At 41.3% G+C, this 22,395-nt stretch overlaps 1 protein-coding gene across 3 annotated transcripts in view; it reads left to right on the forward strand.

Annotated features, from left to right (window-relative positions):
• The window catches only part of LOC115047647 (thyroid hormone receptor alpha), a 93,289-nt gene that overhangs the window by 55,331 nt on the left and 15,563 nt on the right, over positions 1-22,395 (forward strand). The window contains exons 4-7 of one of the 3 annotated variants that reach the window (XM_029508724.1): positions 5,833-6,045; positions 17,900-17,961; positions 19,036-19,157; positions 20,715-20,862. In XM_029508724.1, coding sequence (XP_029364584.1) covers positions 5,990-6,045; positions 17,900-17,961; positions 19,036-19,157; positions 20,715-20,862 — 388 coding nt within the window. In that variant the 5' untranslated portion in view covers positions 5,833-5,989. Of the gene's footprint in view, positions 1-5,832; positions 6,046-14,994; positions 15,027-17,899; positions 17,962-19,035; positions 19,158-20,714; positions 20,863-22,395 lie in introns of those variants that run through there. The other 2 variants (XM_029508725.1, XM_029508726.1) reach the window with 2 other exon arrangements.

Consider the following 22,395-nt stretch of genomic DNA (forward strand, 5'->3'; position numbering starts at 1 on the left):
TAAAGACCGGGTGAGAAAAATTTGCTACATGGCAGCGTTTCACTTCATGCAAGCTGAGTCGTCAGTCCAAACCACATGATTTTGCATACAAACACTGGGGCTTGTTTGACAAGCTGCTGAAAGAGACATTAAGTTGACTTCAGTTGTCGTGTCAAACTATTGTTTCCAAGTTGAACATCGACCTTATATGTAAATGGGAGCCTTGCTCTTGGTCTTCAAGAAAAATATGAATAAGAAAATAACTCTTGAGCTCTCAAGGCTTGGAAGTATCGGAAAACATAAACATGCATAAGCACAGGGTGAGTTTGTGTAATGTCAAGTATGAACTGGGTAATGGGGATATTTTCCCATAGACCTCGATACAATGTGGCTTTATACATGCATGGAGTTACCCCCTGATGGCTCGTCAGCATTTAAGGCTTTTCAGTTCTGGAACCCAGACCCACTCTCATACACAGTCAAGGCAGCTTTGTGGGTTGAGTTTATTTGCCGAACCTGTCCCAATGACAAAGGCTAAGAATTTCTTATTAACATCCACAATGAAGTAAAAATTTGTGTGCAAATGTAGGTCTAACATCCAATAATAATGACAAACTTCAAGCAAAAGAGAATCCATGTGTAGCGACGTGCTCTGTTACAGTAGACAACATTAGGGTGGGTAGCACACCATCCGTAAGCTGGCATTGCCATTTGTAACATGTTACACACAGCTGCTGCTGTGCGTATTGTTGGCCAGATGTAAGGAAATAATGACAGAAAACTTCCTTGTATTATGTGACCCAGATCTTATTACAGGCACTGGCTGGAAGCTCACAACAGTCTTTAAGTTTTTGCACTGATATAATCACCTTAGCCCAGAATATCCTAATCGTTTTACCCTGGCTTTCCTCATTAAGTCCTGCTCCCAGAATGCAGCCCTGTACGTCCACTGATGTGGTCCTATGTGACGTATTTAGGCAGGATACACATCAGCTGATATGGACTATGCAGTCAAATTTAAGCAAATGTAGGTGAAAAAAGGAGAAAAAAAAAAAAGGAAATTTGAATCTAGAGTATAAATCTGCTGACACATCAGGAAACTTGCCTTTGAAGATCATGTGATGTGAAAGCTTTTGGTTTGTTTGTCTTCGTGACTTTCCTTCCCTTTCCATCTGTGTTTCGGATGTATCTATTTCTGTCACAATAATTGAGTTTAGGGGTTGTTTTTTTTTTTTTCGAGTACTGATCAGGAGCTAGTTACCTATGCTGCCATGTTGGGCCGAGTCAACGGGAAGTCCCCAGAAAACTTTACAAGAGGTGTAAAATTGTCCTCAACCATGGTAATAGTGATCATTTTATATGTAAAATGATCATTATGCAGACACACACACACAGATACAAGTGTGCAGACGGATGAAGTGTCCTTATTGTTACCTATTGTCCTTTGTTTGTGGGTTTTATTAGGGACCAGGAACATGCACAGATGAATGTAATTAGTGGGATTGTGAGGGAGACAGTCTGTGGTAAGATATCTGGACTGCTGTGCCTCCTTTTCTCTTGCTGGTTCTACTCAACCTCAGTGATTATGGGGAAAGCAGAGAGAGGTGATTTGGAGGAAGGAGTTTTGCGGGGGGGGCATATGGGGGTACAGTCATCTTTGACTATGCTGTGCTTCTTCTTTCCATCTGATCAACTTGGACGCCAACCAGAAGGTCTCCACTCTAAGACACACTGGAAAGTGTGTGTGTCTATTTGGACGTGGGCGTGTTTCTGCTTTAGTACATAGCGGCAGTGCATGTGTGTATGTTTGTCAAGCTTCCAGACAGCTGAGTCTATGTACTGTTCTGTCTCTATGCATCACATTGATCTGCATGTATATGTCACTGCCCCTTTGGCCGATACGACTGTCTTCATGTGTGTTTGTGTGTGTGAGTGAGATTAGATCCTCAGTGCCTACTACCTCTCTGTTTTGCAGCTTCTTTCTTTCATTGCTTCCAACATGTTTTTTTTTTGTTTTTTTTGAGCTAACAAAAAAGAAGCAGCTGCACAAATAAGACAAAATACTAAAAGTGGCAGAAACAAAACAAACAGCAAAATCTGTTAACAGAAGTCAGCGTGTATCTGAGTGTATTATCTCTCACACTGTGATGCCACCTGCTGTCATATCTATAAACCTCTGCTGTTTTTTGTTCCCTCTGTTCACTTTCAGTATCCATCTATCATCAACACGATCTGGGGCGGAGCTTTTCCCTGGTGGCATGATAGGTGTTGGGCGGGGTTAAACCTGGACAGGTTGCAAGTCTTTTAGAGGACCACCGTTTAGAGACAACCACACACTCACACTCATGTCTATGGGTAATTTTAGAGTTATCAGATAATATGCATGTGTTTACACTCTGAGAGGAAGCTGGAGAACCTGGAGGAAACCCTCCACACAGAAACACCGCTGGCCCGGCGTGTCATCTGTGTAGTCATTACCACTTAAACAAAAAAGACATTTCCCTAATCCGATGTTCAAGAGTCAATCATTTCAAGACATTTATTGAAGTGGAAACAACATTGTAACAGCAGCATCATATGTCATCAGATGTCTTGGGCTGGGTTGGTCTGTCAGGTTCTTTCATTATCTATTAATTAGACAATTACAATTATTTCTGTGATAAATCAATCAATCTTATTGATTATAAGGTGAAAAATGAGTGAGAGCTCATTCCACATCTGCCCAGAGCCAAAACTAATGTCTTCAAAAGTCAAAACAAATTTTGATGACGTGGTTGATTGGTGGGTGGCTGCAGGGTTAGTTCACTGGTTCAGTTCCAGCTGGTGCCGTTTGCTGCATGTCGTCCACCTCTCTCTCTATCCATTTCCTGTCGCTCACCAGCTTGTTCCTTCCAGCAAAAATGATGGGACTTCATCAAACTCCGGACTTTTTCTTAATCTTATTGACAAAACAATCAAAAGTTAATTCAGAAAATAACCTGCAGAGTCAACGATAGTGGCCACTTAAAAATAAAACATGGGTATGTAGTTTTATGAGTTAAATTCCGAAATGAAGAGTAATGAAGAATAATTATGAAAAATACAACTAAGCATTTATGAATGTATATTTCATACAAACAACATAGAAGATAAAAGGAAGAGTATCGGATCTGATGTCACGACCAACCACTTCTCTGAAGTCTGAGGCTGAACAGCGGCAGTGAAGCTAATGTTCTTACAGCACATTGATTTATAAGTTAAAAATATACACATCAAGTGTTGTGTCTATATTTAGACTGATGTGAAATGACCTGATGTGTGTGCAGCCTGGGGTCAGCTCAGGTCACACTTATCCAGACCACCATGTTGTGGTGCCTCTGGTGCCCTCACCTGGCACTCTGTGGTAACATGCACACAGCTAGAGGTGCGATGGGTTTTTTCCTGTATGAGGAGTGAAAGGCATATTTCTTATCCGGTATCTTAGTAAAGTTATATCAAAGTGATGCCAACTTTGATTTGATTATTTTTAATTATATGTGCAGCAGCTCTCCATGATCATTGCCAGTGTCCTCAAAACTGTCGATAGACAGTAATATTTTTGATTTCTGGCAAGTGCCCAACTGTTAGCAGGATAATCCATGCTAAACGCTGCACTCACTGAAACGTGACACAGTTAATAAAGACTGGTAGTCACCAGGGCCCTACCTTTCTCAAACCTTGAGGAAACATTACTGGTCTTACAAGTGCAAATAGTCTGTAATGACAGCTGGTTCCTTGGACTGTCATGAGATCTAATTTCTTTGATTGGAGCTTCACAGCAGAGAGAGTTGCTCCACGCCCAGCCAATCAGAATCCAATGACTATTGATTGTTTAGCCATTGCCAGATATCTTCCAAGTGTCATTGATGTGTCTTGGCAGGCATGCTGGTCAGTGTTGTATATAGCACAGCATGGAAGTGTGTATTTATGCTCATGTCCTTAAATGTTGGTGCTGACATCAGCTGTAATACTGAAGTCACATGAATGGTATCAGTGCAAGCTATACTATCTTTACATTTCTGGATACAACATTTGGAGCAGTATGTGTGTGTTTTATATAGGTACACAGGATTATTTCACACTATTCAAACTAAAATTAATACTATGCCTCATAAACATAAAAGAATGGATGTGATTATTGGTTCAAAGCAGAAATGACACTGTAAGTAAAGGCCTAACTTGTGTCTTGACAGTAGTAGGTTAACTACTACTACACCACTGATCCCACCTCAGTCAAATAAAAATTCCTCACTTTTAAATCATTTCTGATCTGACGTGCAAATGAAGCAGCCACACTTGGGATTACATAACGCGTCGCACATGATTAATTCAGAATGTGACCTTTGTCCTTTACAACATGGAAATACACTGAAGGGCTGCTGCTGAACTCCATCTGACGCTAGAGACAGTGATCTCCAAATCTTAAAACTTGTCAGCTAGTATTGCTTACTTACCTTTCTCTGCACTTCTTCTGTACGCTGTTCGATACTTACTTCCTACATTTGAATCAGCTGACCTACTGACAGAGCAGCATACCCCGCACAGTTTAAAATTTATTATAAATGACCCATTCTATGATCCTATCACACCCTCCCAGCCTCCCAACTTTCAGGGGATTCATGAACTCATTCAGCAATAGGCTATTTATTTATCTTTCTTATAAAAACTGTAATATTTGAGTGGTTTTAACCGCAAAGGGGAAATAGCATGCTGACAGAACATGAAAACTGTTGAGTTCAGTTGATCCCAAATTCCTTTCAGAGGACTTGTAAGTAGCTTATAGTAAATTAGATTTGGCTGGAGTCGCTTTCCTCCAATACGTGGAGGATTTTATCGGCGACTGGAGCACCATGAACTCAGAGTTCACTGTGAAAGAAGATGAGCCCGGCTGCAGTCGGTTTCAGTTATTTAGCAGGAAAATTCAAGGGTGAGTTGGGTCAAAGGGCCTTAACTCTGGTGTGTTAGAGCTCTATGTTAAGGGTAGATGTCAGCCGTTTTTATTATCTCTGAATTAAAAAAAAAAAAAAATGCCCTCACAATCGATCAAACTTCAATAATCTTTTATTATAAATACAAAATATTTCCTTCAAACGAACAAAAGTCTGTCCATGAGCTTCACCACTTATCCTTTGAGAGCTGGACAAAAGTCCACAGTGACCAGGTTACCTGTCTACCTCAGGTTCAGTCATAAAACCTTGTCTCTGTGAGCCTGTTGTCAAAGTAAGCAAAACCATCGAACATGATAAGCTTCTTTATCCTCCATAAATACTGATTTAAGCCTGTTGAGTGTTCACACTGAGCAGAACAGCTCTGTAACTCAGCCCTCAGGTCGGACATACGGGGGATGAAACATGACTTCCACATCATCAATCATCATCACATCCATCACATCATCAATATACACAGCAAGCTTAAAATAAAGAAAAACTTAACATGTACAAATATATTTTGACGAATAAGTTAATGTACTACAAAGCTACTCATCTGCAAAAATGACATCTACAAAATACAAACATGTTTGTTTGGCCTGGGGAAATAACTCAGCTGTGATAGAAAAGCATGTACAGTCACACAAACAACTCTGAAACTATATCAAAAATGTTAAAGAAATGAACTTGGCCACCAAGCAGATCAACATTGAAATCGTATTTGTTTATGAACAACTGTTTACATTTTGCATATTTATGTGTGTGGTCATGTGACATTATTTTCACTCATTTTCATTTCACATAATTTTATATGATATATAACCTTATGGATCCCAGGATGAAAAATAAAATACAACACTGTTGCTGTCAATGTTAATGTCACCACGTGTCTCTTTTTCTGCTCCAGCTGACGCCCCGCCCACCGTACTCTTCCCAGCCAATCACTGCCCAGATTCCCAGATGGCTGGCTACTGAAGGGCCTGCTGGCGAATGCTGAGCAGGCTGGCGAGGTCGGGGTCCGCCTCGTTGTCCTGTGATTGGCCGCTGGACAGTACAGAGACCAAATGGAGCCGATGTCCAACAAGCAGGATAGCAACTCCTCAGAGGGGGAGGAGAAAGGGTGAGTGTGTGTGTGTGTGTGTGTGTTGCATGGAATGTGATTATACTGCCTGCTCATGTGTGTGTGTTCATATTTGATGTAAACATGGAAGGAAAGCACAGATTAACAGTGACATGACAGAAGTGGCACATGAAAGAGTGGCATGGATGGATTGATGAAAAACAGAGAGGAGCTTGTTTTAATGATTTGTTCTCACTTTCCTGTCTGCAGTATGGATTGATTAGGCTGGCTACTTTAATGAAAGGAAAGAATAGCATATGGACAAATTCCTGAGCTTACTATTTGTATATACTGGGTGGGGGTACAGTACTGCCATCTGTACCCTCTGTGATTTCTGCACGTGTAGTCATACATACACACACACACACACACACACACACACACACACACACACACACACACACACGCACACGCCACACCACACATACACATGCTGAGTTCAGAGCTGATGCAAATGCAAATACTGAGCAAGCTAAATGTAATATTGTATTTATTCAGGATTTTAGCACATAGCAGGCCTAAAGTGTTAATAATCACATAAATACATCATTCTACAAGGTATTTATGATTGAATACAAATCATTTGTGAAATAATTCCAACTAAATTCATTTAATTCGATTTAACAATTCTTTCTCTAGAAAGAGTGAAGGCCACAACAGCAACCACTTCCAACTATTCAGCACCTGTTAGCTTGCCTGTATTTAGATAAATCAAGTTATATTCTCTTCTGTGAGCCTGATCTTTTCAGGACAGGCCAGGTTGGAATAATGTTGGGAAAGTGGCTGACAGTGTTAGTCGCTGAGCTAACGCCAACTGATGTTCACTGAACTTGGAAAGTAAGAACAGTTGATGAATTGTCTTACGTACCATTATGTATTATCCAAGGCCAAATCTTCAGAATTGCCCTCATGGCTTCCCACAAAACGTGATTTTAACCGAACGACCAATGTGACATTTGACAGGTGACAGGTGACACTTTTAGCTTAACCATCACTATGGTAACCAGCAGCAGCATGCAATCTGGTCAGCGCAATATCAAAGTAATATCTATCTGGGGAGCTGATGGGTTTGACAGAGGCCTGTGTGTGCGTGTGTAATTTGTGTGTGTGATCAGATGTGTATTATTGCACATAGATGTATATATGTTTGTGAAGGTGTATCCATAGTGACATGGGAGTATAGTGGTTAACGCTATTGCCCTAAACAAGAAGGTTGTGGGTTCGGTTCCCAGCATGGGGTCTTTCTGTGTTTCTCTGTGGTTTCCTCTGGGTAGTCCAGTTTCGTCCGACTGTCCAAAGACATCATGTTTGGGTTAACTGGTGATTCTAAATTGTCCGTAGGTCTGAGTGTGAGTGTGAGTGTGAGTGGTTGTTGGTCTCTGTATGTCTCTGTGTGTTGGCCCTGTGATGGACTGGCAACCTGTCCAGGGTGACCCCGCCCTTATCCAGAACGTTGAATGAGATTGCACCCCCCATGACCCGGAAACACAGGGTAGGGTTAGGGTACCAGTCTGTCTGTGTATCACAGTGTTTGTGTGTGTATTTGCATGTGTGTGTGTGTGTGTGTGTGTGTGTGTGTGTGTGTGTGTGTGTGTGTGTGTGGATTAGTGGAGGGGTGAGAGCTGGATTAGGAGCAGGGAGGGCAGATGGAGGCAAAGGAAGCAGAGGACAGCTCAGGACGCCTCAATATGTGACATCAACAGGGGATTGTTGCTTGGTGTTAGTGCGCATGTGCATGTGTGCGTTCACAACACAGAGCACACCAAGTATGCACGTGTACTTGTGAGCGTTGCCTCATGCCCTGACCCCTCCCTTCAGCGATCTCTCAGTCAGAGAGCATGATGGGAATACACATACACATGTTAACATTCACAAACACAAAGCTTCACATAGCCTAAAGAAGGAGATACTAAAATAGAATGTGTGTGTGTGTGTGCGCGCATGCACACACGTGCAGTCGGAGTTATATTTGTTTGCACCTGTGTATTTATACAGTCAAATACAAATTATTAACTTTATAGCACCACTTTAATGTTATAATAGAGCACAGCTTATGAAACAAACAAAAAAAAACATTATGAAAATCAAATCCTTTTAAATTCTACATTGATCGTCCAAATTCAACATTTGCAAGCAACAAAATTGAACCAGAAGGTATTAAATCTAAATGATATGTTGAAATAAGAGGCCCAGTCTACTTTCTTTTACTCATTGTTTTATTTTTTTTATTGGTATTGTTGTGATAGGTGCATTATATAAACCTTTGGTCAGAGGCTAACTACAACTCCCAGCATGAAACTTCCTGGTAATCATCCTGCCACCATATTCAAGAAAAAAAAACTAAAATGTAATTTTCTAAAAATGAACTGTTCACAACTGCGACAATGAAACAGTTTGACTTTGCAGCACTACACCTCTGACACCATTATATAAAATGAGCTTTCAACATTTTTTCAAATTAAGTCTCAAAAACTCAGTCAAAATACAAGCCTTGATTGTTTCCTTGCTGTCAAAATGAATGTGTATCTTATCATGGACTTCCTTTGAATGTAGGCATTTGCGTACAGGATGTTGTTTTCAGCTTTTCTGATGCTGATATCATATCTGTTGAAGAACAGAACACATCATCCTCATGGCTGCATTTGGATGCTCCTCGTTGTAGAACATCTACATTGGCTCATTAGACCTCCTCCTCTTCAGTTTAGATTTAGCTTGAGGGCAAAAGCCACTTTGAGTCATGATGATGCGCTGAATTCTTATATAACAGCACATTTGTTGATTGTAAAATGAACAGATAGGCTTCATCCTGCCTCCACTTTCAGAAGGTCATTCTTCCTCTCTAAATACAGCCATGTCCTCAGGTGACCTCTCCCTGCAATGTACATTGAGTTTTTTAGCTGCAGCAGCACCAGCTAACACATCAACATCAACATCAGCTGTGTGTTAATCCACTAAACTTCTTGGCCAATTGACCTGCTGAAGTGTGTTTGTGACTTGGGCAAATTAATAAAGTAAGCAGCAAGTGAAGATGTTGATAAATCTATGTAATGTAATTCTGGCTACTTACAGCTACAATTCAAAACAGGGAGAAGTTTGTTTTGCCAATCCTCGAAGCAGAAGCTGTTAAATATTTATTTCAATGCAAAACATAATTTGAAAGAGATGTGGATAAATAAGCTATATCCGTTCATCAAATGGAAAACATTAATGTGGTAAATGCAGCTCACCAAACAAAGTCAGTAATTATATGTAAGGGTTGTAGCACCATAGACGATACATTCAGAAGTATTACTGTATTAGTTTACCCGTCTCATGAAAATTCTCTCTGTACTTCATTTTCAATGTTTGTGTTTCGTTTAGTTAGTTGTTTTTTTTTTCTTGTTGTTTTTGTTATTGTTTCTTCTAATATATATTTGAAGCTTTGAAAACTGGTTTTATTTCAAATTTTCCATTCAGGTTTATTGCAAATTGAGAAATGTGCATAAAAACAGGTGTACTTGTGAATTTATGCTATGTATTGGTAGAGACCGATCATAGCTAGTCATCGCTCATGACCGTACTGATGTACAAAGAGAACATTGTAGACTCAAATGCGTCACTGAGGCCAACATTTCTTCAAAGTTTAAAGCTGTACGTTGTAAATTGTTGAGTACATCCAGTTGTTACTTTCACCTTTGACCTTTCTCTGCCAGTGAGCAGCAGTCTGTGATTGCGCCATCCCATGTCTGAGCCACAGTTTCAAAAGAAAACACAGTGCCTCCATTACCCGCAATGCAACTCCTTTAAACAGTGATTCGAGTGTGTTGCTAAACTGATGAAGCCTGAAGTGGAGAATAGGAGCAACACACAGTTGTGGCGCACACTCAGGTGATGTCATCTTTTTCTCACATTCAGTGGAACCAACACCAAATCAGTGGACTACACGTGACGCTGCTCCAACCCCTATGCCACAGATAAGATCAGAGTCTCGCTACACAGTAAACTGTAGCTGTGATCAACGGGTAATGCCATTTCAAGAGCTCCTTCAGATGCAGATGCAGCCTTCTTTTCCCAGGCAACAAAGGCCTCAGCAGGTGGTCCACCTTTTCCCAGGATTCATTGCATGTAGGTTAAATAATACAGCAGCAAAGTGCCAGCAATCAAGGGATTACACAGCTAATGGTACAGCTACAATCATGAGTAGAGAAACAACATAGATATAACCCCTTAAAAAAATTAAACATTTTTATTTGAACAAAAGTAAGGGTTATCAAGGTTGCTAGGCGACAGAAGTGGCACAATGGCCGCTATAAAGGCATTCCTCCTCTGAAGGATGTGGCCGCTGGATTAGAACACATTGGTACTGTCCTGCAAACTGGGAGCATGTTGGTGACACCAGTTTATGCTGCACCTCCAGGCCTTGAACAACATGTCATCACGTGATCACACCTTACAACTCAACAACCCTCCTCACACACGCACACATGCACAGTATACTTCCAGGCAAGCCCAAGGCCTCATGTGACAGCAGTGGGACATAGCCAGTCTTGAATACAGGCAACAAAATGTAATGTCATGGAGACACATGAGAGCTTGTGTACTTTTCTGAACTAAATCAACTGTAAAAACAGTTCAGAAGTGTGGAATTAGTTTTTTTTTTCTTTTTAATCTGCTTCATGTTTGGACTCTGACTGTAGGCATGGTCAGGCAGCTGCATTGTTATTGTGAAACTCGTCCACAGCCAGAGAACCTCTCCCTCAACATCAGTAAGAGTGAGCAGGTGGTGGTGGATTACGGGTGAGCATTCCTCTGTTAATAGGAGCAGAAAGAGAGTTATCACTTTTAAGTTCCTCAGCATGCAGAGCACAGAGCCCTGTTATGGGATCTGCAACCAGGAACCGTGGTTAAGAACCCACAGCTGTGAATCTATTATCTGAGTCAGATCAGGAAGTTTGGCTCAGGCCAACAGAATTTCATGATTTTCTGCACATGTGCCATGAAGAGCATTCCAAGTGGCAACAGTCGTATGACACTATCACAGCTCAGAACCCCACAACTCTGGTGTGCAATGCAGGCTTTGTTTGAAAAATTTCAAGTCAAGCCAATATTTACCTAGAATATTTACTGGATAAGCCTTAACGGCACTGGGCTTTCTCAACCGCTGTTACTTGTGAAGAGTACGCTGAGTAAACTGTTGTCTACTAACACCTGACAGAGCCAAGAGTGAAAACAATAAGAAACATGGATCTGCACATTACTGCACCTTCTGTTAAATTGAAATGTCAATTAAAAGGTCCGTAAACTGTAATGTTTGACATCATTGTGGTGTTTATTTATTAAAGAAAAAGGTCTAGATTGTTTTTCAACAGTGTGAAATGATCACAGATCTCCACAGAGAAACGCACACCCAGCTTGTTCTCAGAAACTGAGCCTTAAAACTGTGATCCATGAGAAGTCACGAAAAAGTAGTCAGCGCCTTCAGCAATGTTTTACAACAGTACAATTCCTAAAAGAATAAGAAAACCTCAATGCAAGTCATGACTGCACTGTAACTCTGAAGCAGCTGTCAGCAGCTAGTTAGCTTAGCACATACATTGTAAATAGGTACAAACATCCTATAGAAATAACTTCAATTGGATCAAAATGTTGTTCGATGCCAATAATAAAACGTAAAGTTAAATATTGTTACTTTTCAACAGTCTTGCTGCCAAGCTAAGCTAACAAGTGGCTGACTTCATATTTACCAAGGAGACATGAGCTTCTGGCTGCCTTAAGATCCTGATGTTTGCTGATGACTTGGTCCTATTGGCATAGTTGGCCAGTGGCATTTTTTAGCCAAATGTGAAGCAGCTGGGTTGATAATAGGCACCTCTAAGTGTGAGGCCAGAAAAGTGTACAGTGTCCACTCAGGTCGGGGAGGGATCGCTGGCTGAAGTGGAGGCAAACGAGGTTTCCTGTAAAATGAGGAATTATTTACTTAAGTTGAACTCAAAATAATGGCTGTGGTTAATGGATGCTGCGCTTGTGTGAGGTGCTTCTCACGGTCAGTGTATCAGAGTAGATGTTCATAGTCTCAATCTATCTATCTATCATAGATTCAGATCAGGTTTGGGTTTAGGGAAGCAGCAGGAGCTGAGTGATGAGCTGCTTTGGAAGGGGTAAAAAAAAACATAATTTGTGGTAATCAAATTAATTTATTTTAATCTGTCTTTCCCTTTAGAACAAAGAGTTAGAGTAGTACTGCACGCTAATACTATTTCAAGTAACGGATCTGTAGAGTAATATAGTTGCTCTCTGAGCTAGGATTGACCCCCAGTAATTGCTTATTTTAAAATCTGCCTTGGACATATAAATTGGTCTTCTGTAGAAAATATTTATAACTCACTGAGTTTGTCTCTATTTTACCTTTAGGATATAACTGTCTGGACACCAGCAGTGATAGTGAAATAGCACAGTCATGTGTACGTGCTTGTGTAACCGCCAGAGGATAACTTCTCTATGAACTCACTCAAAGTCACTGAGGTCAGATGCTACATGACCTTTTGCTATGTTAACATCGCTAACACATCACATCACAGCCATGGAGGCTTTTAAACTTTTTACACATGACCACATATGACAGGGAGGATTAAGCTGTGGCACATTCTGCTTTGACCAGCTATGTGTCTGACACCAGTGATGCGATTTTTGACAGTAATTCATTGTTCAGTCACTCTCAAGCAGTAAAAAAAGAATAATAATAAAAAATAGAAAGATAAAAAGCAATAATTTCTGTCTTTTGATGAACATTGCCAGTGCCGCTGCCATCTCAGTGTGTTTGGCATGTCACAGATCGCTGACGCTGTGGAATATACCTTGAGGTGTTGCTAAAACCGTCACAGCTCGTTTGAGTTCAGACAAAAAAGTGACATTGAGGAGACATTGGTGGAAGTGAGTGAGGGCAGGAGAGCTGAAACAAAAGGAATTGGTATGAAAAACAACAAGGCACTCACAAAATATTCACCTTTTGAATTTGTCTCAAGCAGTTGGGAATTCCGTAAAGAAGAAAACAAAACACTGAAAGGTTCAGGAATCATTTATGTTCAGTTCTGCTCTGAATGTCAGGCGTCTGGAAAGAGAGGATGAGATAGAGAGAGACAAATATTGTGCATTTAGCCATCATAGTCCAAGTTAAGTATTACGATCCTAAATAGACTCTAATGGCCAGAAGTCGAAGGTTGAGTTCTCCAGGACTTCACAAACCATGTTTTTGGCCACAGCTCACAACTTTGTACACTAATTGTTAATAACAATGAAAATATAGCTCAAATGTACAATAGAATAAGATTGTGAAGTGATGAAAATTCACATCCAAAAGGTCAGAGTTCAAGTTCCCTGTGACGTCATCATGCAAACAACCTCAACATACATTGATTCTAATATTAAAACAATTCTGAACATCCATCCATCCATCTTCCACAGCTTTTCTGTTTCTGGACACCAGCCAGTCCATCACAGGGCCAACACACAGAGACCAACAACCACTCACGCTCGGATTCAGACCTACAGACAATTTAGAGTCACAAGCTAACCCAAACATGATGTCTTTGGAAGGTGGGAGGAAACCCACAGAGACACGGGGAGAACATGCAAACTCCACACAGAAAGGCCCCAGGCTCAGGAGCCAAACCTGCAACCTTCTTACTGTGGGGTGACAGCGCTAACCACTTTGCCGCCGTGCTGCCCAACTTTGAACATTTACTGCTTTATTTCATTGAAAGCATGTTTGGAAGGCTCCATATCATATCAGTACAATTGCGTTTAGTCTGTTATTAGATTGATGATTACATCTTGTATACAATGTGTCAAAGGGCCTTACCGTCTTCCCAGTCCCCCATGCTGTGGTAAATAGTGGTCACATTGACAGCTATTGAAAAAAACAAAACAAAACAGCAAAGCAGAAGTGAAGGTCAATCATATTATGGCATGATTCTCTTAATGTGGTGTTAAATTTACCCTGTAACAGCCACTACAACACGCAGAGCTGTTAGAGCCAGTCACTAATTATTGAAGTGCTTTCCTTGGATGCATTGAAGAGTGTTTAAATTTGCCACACAGCTTTTTATGCCTCAGATAAACCCAGCTACTAATCAATCAGGTCCACTCCTCGAGGTAGTTTGTATTCAGATGCAACTTTGGCCTTGACAATAACTTGTCATGATTGCATTTGGAGCGAAAAGGGATCACAGTCATCGAATTCAGTTGATGAGATATCCATCATCCCTGGATGCAGGTTTCAGCTGGCTTTTATGTAATCAAGTTAGCAAGCAGAAATTAATTTATATGTGGAGTTGCCACACTTTTTTAGCTTTCCTCATGTTGGACAAAGTGAAAAGAGCAAAATAAGAAGATGAAAATTAAACAGAGTGGCGAAAGTAATAGGAGCCAAATGTAAAAATATGAGCAGGGGCGACAAGATCTAGAGGACAATGGAGGACGTAGGAGGAAAGGAAGGCAGAGAGTCAGGAGTTTGGGAGGAGAAAGACAAACTAAAGGCTGTAAACCAAGAACAGCATGTGACAGACAAGGCTAGACCAGAGCAAGAGCAAGGCTGTATGATGCTGACAGAGAGAGCATTTTATCAGGAGGTGAAGAGGGGAGGGTGGGAGAGAGGGAGGAGGGGATAAACAGAGTCACTGATCCTCCCAGCAGCCAGTCTGAGGAAAGAGACAGCTACTGTTCAACTGAGAGCTCAGCAAAGGACTCATGCGGACTTCACTGTATTTCATCGAGCTGCTGGGACAACGGGAGGTTGGCCCAGCATGACCAGGGATCTAAGAACCTCCTCTGTGCCAGGCCGCCGGTAGCTGCTCCTGGAGAGCTGGAGGTTCAGACAGATTTTCATGTATACTCGGCTGAATGGGACGCGTGTATTGACTCAACCCAGACCAGAGACAGCCGCCCCTCTGCCGCTCCCGTACACTCAGCATCATGCATATCTTACAACCCTACTGCATCAACAGGTGGGTGGGACTTGCAGGGACACCAGCAGCTGTGCGTCACCGCATTTGGGTCCAGCACCACATGTGATCGCGCACAGTGTGAACAAAGTCTTTCAGCTTCTCTGAAGAGTTGAAGACACTAATTGGATTTCCGCTGATTAAAGTGTTTTAATCAAATAAAACGTTGGGCCCCAAATAAAATGAATAATCAAACAATTCACATGACTCTGAGGAACTTTTTTGGGAACAAACTTGTTCCTCTGCTTGTTGTCACCATTGGCAGGAAAACTCCCTCGTGCTCATTCTTCAGATTGAAATTGAAATTGGGATTAGACCAGCGATAATAATTGTGATTGTAATAAATCATGGTTGAGAACTGTTTGTGTGTTTAGTCTTTAAAGTCAGTGAGCTGTAGATGAATGTGAATGATCTTTCAAGTATGCAAACTGACTTCACAAAAGCTTTAGTCAGAGCCGTCAGTTTAACCCCCCCGTCCCACCACGACATCTTCTGTCTGATGATTGTTCAGCTGATGCCCACAGGACAGAGCAATAGACTGGCTCCTTGGTGCCACTGTAATGCAGGCTTAGTTATTTATAGCCATCATTGGTCAAGTCTTTATATAATTGCTGCACCACTGAAAAGAACTTCCTTTTAGCAGCTTTAAAGCTGCACTACTCAATATTTTCAGTGATGGCAAAAGCATCACATAAACACCTGTAATGTGAGAAGTATTAGGTTTCAAATGGTCTTTCCCACTTTGACCTTCTTCAAAAATACAAAAAAGGCATAAAAATGTAATGAATTTGTGAATTAATTTGTGTTTATTTGCTGCGATGAAAGCTATAAACAGTAGGATGCCTGGAAAATTGGTTTACAACCTGGAACCATGAGAAAGTCAGCCTCACGTGGCACATACAGCCGACTCACGGAGTTTTCTTCAGCTCCGTTAACGGCTGAAAAAAAAGTCTGGAAGAGGCAGTTAGCACTGTCCATCTGTCTGTTTAATGAGAAGCCAGCTTTTGTCCTCCTAAAAACAAGAAGTCATTCTTTTGAAAGTTGATGTTTCCACCATTGTCACCATGAACTGCTGTTGAAACCTGAAAGCAAAGATTGGCCTTGCATTTGCCGGATGGATGCAAACAAAGCTCCAGTGTGGCAGTAATCATGTTTGTCTCCCTGTCGGCTACATAACAGTTTGCTAACACATGAAAGATGGTGATGTAGTGCAGCTTCCAAACATCAACGGGTGCCACAGCAGTGGCTTTGAGAGTGTTTTCTTTCATTTTTTCACAGTTGTAGTCATTTGCTTATTGTGTGTTTCTTTTGACTGTTTGCATGATATTTATCCGCCCACTGCCCTCCTATAGATTTAAGTGTTTCCTTATGAGAGATGGACAAATGACAGTCTATTTTCTGTTCTCAGAAGCCTGTAGATGTTTTGCCACAGTGTTATTGCCTGACCATGTGCACAGCAATAGAATTAATAAGTTCACTTGAACGTGAAGAGCTGAAGGAACCGAGAAAGAGACGTGAGGGGATTTCTTCTTTTTTTTTTTTTTTTTTTCTTTTGTTGGACGAGAAAGTGGATTTGACAGCCAGTGAAGGGGAAGGAGGGGGAGTGAGGGTGGAGTATAGAGCAGTGTTACCTAATACTGCTGATGGAAGTTTAGGGAGGAAAGGAAGACAGATAGAGAGGAGGAGGGGTGAGGAGGGGGGATAACTGGGATGAAAGATGGTTAAAAAAAAAAAAAAAAAAGAAAAAGGGAGAGTAACCAAAGTGAGTGCAATGTAGGAGGGAGGGCGGGGGTTTATGGAGGACAGAGGGGAAATGGGATTTGGAGGGGTGTGGAGCAAACAGCTAGACATCGACTAGGGGATGGTAATCCAAATCTGCTGCCCCGAGCATATGCAGACTCCATCCTGTGAGAGTGAGAAATGATGAAGGATCAAGAATTATTGAAAGAGATAGGAGGCAGGGGAGGAGAATTATACATTTTAGAGAATTATCTGTAATGTGTGTAGTCCACGTGTGCAGACTATGTGCCTTGGTATTTGCACACACGAGATCCTCGTTGATGTAGGCACGATTCATTTCTTCACGGCTCAGTACTCCAAACACTGGCAGCAAAAAGGTGTACTCGTCTCTAAAAATTGGATTTTTAAATTTAAAAGCAGAAATAGGACGGTTCCTCTGTTTTTATTCTCCATATCATGGCTGTATCTGGGACTGGAAGATGTCACATTTTAGCCATCAGTGGACAGTAAACCATAGTGTGTCACCATGGTTGCTGAGTATTAGAAGCAAGGATGGAGGATGGACCATGCTTCTAGCTGTGACCAAGGTAAATGCGTCAGCATCCTACCATGCAGTATTTTAGTATTATTGGAGTTTTTTTCTCGACTTTCACACTGAAAGTAGTGAAAGGAAAAATTCATTCACTTTGAAGCGGCTTTTCGTCAGTGGAATGGATTTTCTTTTATCCTGAAAAATATCATCAACTAAGCACTATGATCATTAAAGGAGAAACAAAATCTGTCACAGCCAACTGCTGTCCTGTCAGTCATGTTGTGTTGCTGCAAATTTGAACAGTCTGAACCTGCCTGATATTGTGTATATCAGAATGCGAACATTAATTAGCACCCGTTGACTTGTTCTTGGCTCGGCCCTGCATGCATAAGGATGCATGTAATGAATGGATGGATGAATTAGCTGTTATATATTCAAATAAAACTTGAACTAAATAAAAAAATGTAAAAATCAAAGCCCTCTGTGGGTAAATGTAATGGGCATTTTTCACTTCTTAATGACTAAACATTCAGTTTTTTTACTAAAAAAATACCTTTCTTCTTGGCCCCCTCTCTCTCTGTCTTCTTCCTCTGCTCTCACCCAGGTGGCCAGATGTGCCAAAGAGAAAGAGGAAGAACAGCCAGTGTTCAGTGAAGAGCATGTCTGGTAAGGATTGATCACCAAGATGATGCTCATCTGAGTCATGTTCTTCAGGATTTGACTAGTCAGCGTAGCCTAACATCACACTCCAGTGAGCTCGAATGGTTTTCACTGAGGGACTAGAATAGCATAGGCCATCGCCTAAAGACACAGCTCTGTTTCATTTCTATTTTTCCTGATACGATGCAGGCCGTATGTAAATAGTAAATTATTTACATTTTTTATCTATTTTATTCCATTAAGGAAGATAAGTGCTGCTCTGAAATTCAACAATGTGACCGGTTTTAATTAAAAGTGCTGTGAAGACAGGCAAGAGCTCTCAGATGCCTCGATCAGCACTGTGGATCTATTTTTCCCGTTGGTTATATGAGATGATCCACTCAGTAAATCCCCTCCCCGGGACTTCTCTTTAGCTTGGCAAAAGCCTGTTAAGCATGTGTTTGAGAGTAGGAGCAGCTGTGACAGGGACGGGGCTGCTCGTGTGTACAGGTTGCTCAGACAAACTCATGTCTGTGTCAGAAACTCAGAGCGGCTTTGTATTGGAGGGGAAAGCCGGTCTGAGCATGCCCAGATGACTGTCAGTCATTTTGTAGCAACATGACAGCTTAGAGGTTAGAGTTTATAGTGCTTACAAACATATGACATATTTTAAGTGTGGCAGAAAAAGATCAAGAGGTTAAACGATGCGTTTCACCTCTCAGGAGAAATAGAGAAGCGAATGGAAAGGTTACGTTATGAATCCTGGGAATGTGACTGTGAACCTCATAAGCTGTCTGCTGAACGACTCCCAGTCTGATATACTGTGTGTTCCATCCTGTGTCACAGTCTCTTGGGGCCCCAAACTTTGTTGAGGCCCCTGTGATAACACTCAGCCCCTTCCTCCCTCTCCTCCTTCACTCTTCCTCTCCCCTCATCCTCACCACTACCTCTCCTCATCTCTTCCTGTGGAACCACTCGCTTCACCCCCTTCTTCATCTTCCTCACCATCTGCCTGGGCCTCTTCCTCGAACGCACTCGTGGCTCACCCTTCTCTCATTCCATCCTGTCTTCCACTTCCAACCTCCTCTTCCTCTCCTATAGCTCTTAGCGTCTCTGTTCCAGGGTATATCCCAAGCTACCTGGAGAAAGACGAACCATGCGTGGTGTGCGGGGACAAGGCGACCGGCTACCACTACCGCTGCATCACCTGTGAGGGCTGCAAGGTATGGTAAAGCTTTCTCCCACTATCCCACAGTGACACGGTTTCACAAAATGATCTAAATGCAGATGACTGTTTCAACTCCTTAAACATCTCTGTCTGTACCTTGCCAAGACAACCCATCTACACTGGGCACGCAAAAACTGGTGTAAATAGGAAGCAGATTGACGACTTCGGTTTCTCAGGTGCACAAAGTTCCCAGAAGGTGCTTGTTTGGTGTAAACATAGCAAAAGAGATATGTTTAAAAACTAAAATGCAGTTGTAGACATTCAACCTTCGACCAAAGAGGGCAAAGTCAAAGAGGGTGGTTTACCAAACCACTCTCTCGAGATGTAATCATCCAGTTTGTAGTAATTTTCGGCTTTTAGTATCTCCAGGCATTGAAGTGGTGCGTCTGTGATAAAAAGAATCATTGTACATCAACAGTTTAGATGTTGGAGGAATGTTCTGAAAGAACTGAAACACAAGAGCGGCAGTGTTACAAATGGATTAAACAAAAGTGATTGAGCTGTGATGAAATCTTCACAAACATGAAGGAAAATATGACTCAAACTCTTTGTTTATTTCTCGTTATGTCACGTCAACACATTCTGAGCCTCAAAGCTTGTCAATACTGTGTATCTGATTTTTTTATTTACCCACAAAACAACTGTACTCCAATTCCAACAAATGTGCCAGTTCACAGCATCTTTCATATTTGACACAATGTTGGGGTGTTCACATTTCAAGTCTATTACTTAAAAAGCTGAAGACAAGTAAATGATGTTAAAACAATTCTGGACTATTTTATGGTTTGCAAACCCGTAAAGCTGGGTACTGTAGGTACTGGTAGATGGGATTGCATGCTTGCCGAGAATCTGGTTTGGCTCATGCGCTGGCTGGTCGTGGTAAATCAGACTCTAAAATCATAGCAGAGAAACAGAAAAGAGACATTTTTAAATCTGGCTGCAACTACAAAAGACAGAGAAAAATTAGATTGTAAATGCCCACCATCAACTGACTGACCTTAAACAGAACGCAGGCTTAAGTAGTCCTCCTGAAAGCATGTTTGCTAAGCTTCGTGTATTTCTGTGGCTAAATGGATTTTGCAGATTTGATTAACTAGTTAAAGGCTCCTACATAAGTGCTTTCTATTCAGAAAAAATAGGACTTTGTTTTATAGACCCTGGTTATTCTAACCCAATCTTTAATCGCTGCTTAAAATCATCTCTACATCAAACACACCAGCATTGTGATTCATACAAACATGAATGGACATGAACAGCGGTCAAGGTGGGGTCTGTAGAGTCATACCAACACCTCATCACTAAGCAACCATTTCACCCTTGCTTACCACTGATTGTTGCTTCCCAACCTACCATGTGATGTGAATGATTTAATGCCTTATTTGATGTTATCACAATTAATGTTAAGTGTTGTCACTACACACACACACAATCGATGTAGCCTAATGAATCAGTTTCATTTCAAGGTTTTCGTGTTATAAATGTACCCCAAACTGTGAATTTCATTGACCTCTTCCCCCTCTCTCCTTCTGCCCTCCTCCTTTCTTCTTCCCAGGGTTTCTTTCGACGGACCATCCAGAAAAACCTCCATCCATCTTACTCCTGCAAATATGAAGGCTGCTGCATCATTGACAAGATCACCCGCAACCAGTGTCAGCTGTGCCGCTTCAAGAAGTGCACCTCTGTGGGCATGGCCATGGACCGTGAGTTATTCGTGCATTCTGATCACCACTAGGATTTACACGGAAGTCCGTTAGATTAAAGCTGCTACTCTTACAATGTAACTGCTAAAACCGATTACACAAAACCTCCTGACTCTAGTGGTCCATTGTCTGTCCCTCTCCTTATGTTGACATTTTTAGTTTCAGGTTAAATGTCCTGAAACTATGGGATGGATTGCCATGCAGTACCCTGAGACAAACACTCCCATTATCTGAAAGGACTGGGATTATATTCATTATTTATTTCACACAATCAGCGAATGTCGGCACACAAGCATGTTAATGTTAGATGGTAAAGCTAATGTAAGAGGTGCCTGCCAATTAGCAAATGCTGACATGCTCAGATAGTAAAATTGACATCAGCACGTTGGCGCTGATGTTTGTGTGCTTGTTTATGAAGATCTCCATTAGCTGTGGCAAAGCAGCTGATCTCCTCAGAGTTTTAACCGATTATGAGCGTGTGAATTTAACTCAAAGCATTGCTTTGCACAAGAACAGCAGCAACAGTAGACGTTCTACTGTGTGATAGCAAAGGTTACATTAAGTCAAGACAATGAGCAGATTTGTCTGTATTTTTGTGTACTTGTGAATGTACACGCACAGATTACAGCACTGCCTTGCAGTCTCACTACTTAGAAAGGGTGCACACACACACACAAAGTCACACTCACCAACACCATCTCCTTTCATTTTGGAACTGATATTGATTTAGCAACTCATCTGCTCCTGTGGATAAAGGAAATGGTTTCTTATCCTTAGGTTATTTTGAAGGAAACATATAAAACATCTGGACCTCACTTGGCAGCGCATTGCATTTGGATTATGTTGTTTGAATTTCATTAAGTGTAGCAGCAGTGGTCCCTAAAATGTCTGTGCTGTAATTTGGTGTCTTGCTAATTGAAAAAAAAGAAACTTTCAATATAGCTAACAAGCACAACATTTGCAAAAGCACTTTTTCGTGTCCAGGCCATAATAAATTTATAGACACTTCAGATCTTATCACAACCACGACCGTGGTCATGGACAGAGAATTAAAACTCAACCTTCAACAACAGCAACAACATGAATGACACAGAGAAAACATTTTTTCTCTTCACATTTCAACATATACTGTAGGTCTGAATGATAGACTTCAATAAGGGATCAAGGCTGAGTGTCGACTGAGTGTTGTGTCTTTTCCCATTGGCTGTCGCTCTAATGGAATGATTTGCTCCAAAACTGTTCTTTCAGAGGAAGTTTTCAACTGCCATATTCCTTAAATAGGGACCAGCGCCGTTATTGACATCAATAGAAGGCAGGGCCTTGGTGAAAAAAAAAACGTTTCTACTCAGATATCACACTTATTTTTTCTTAGCCAAAGGAGCAGTAAAATTTTATTGTGTCTGTATTTTGTGTGTTGGGAACGTACAGCCATTTTATCCTCATGTTGTTTCAAATGAAACTCGATGAGTGACCGAGAACACTGCTGGTCTGTAGATGTGAAATACCTCAGCTGTACCTGACTGAAATGGTTAG

Source organism: Echeneis naucrates, chromosome 8 (genome assembly GCF_900963305.1).
Source record: "Echeneis naucrates chromosome 8, fEcheNa1.1, whole genome shotgun sequence".
NCBI lineage: Eukaryota > Metazoa > Chordata > Actinopteri > Carangiformes > Echeneidae > Echeneis > Echeneis naucrates.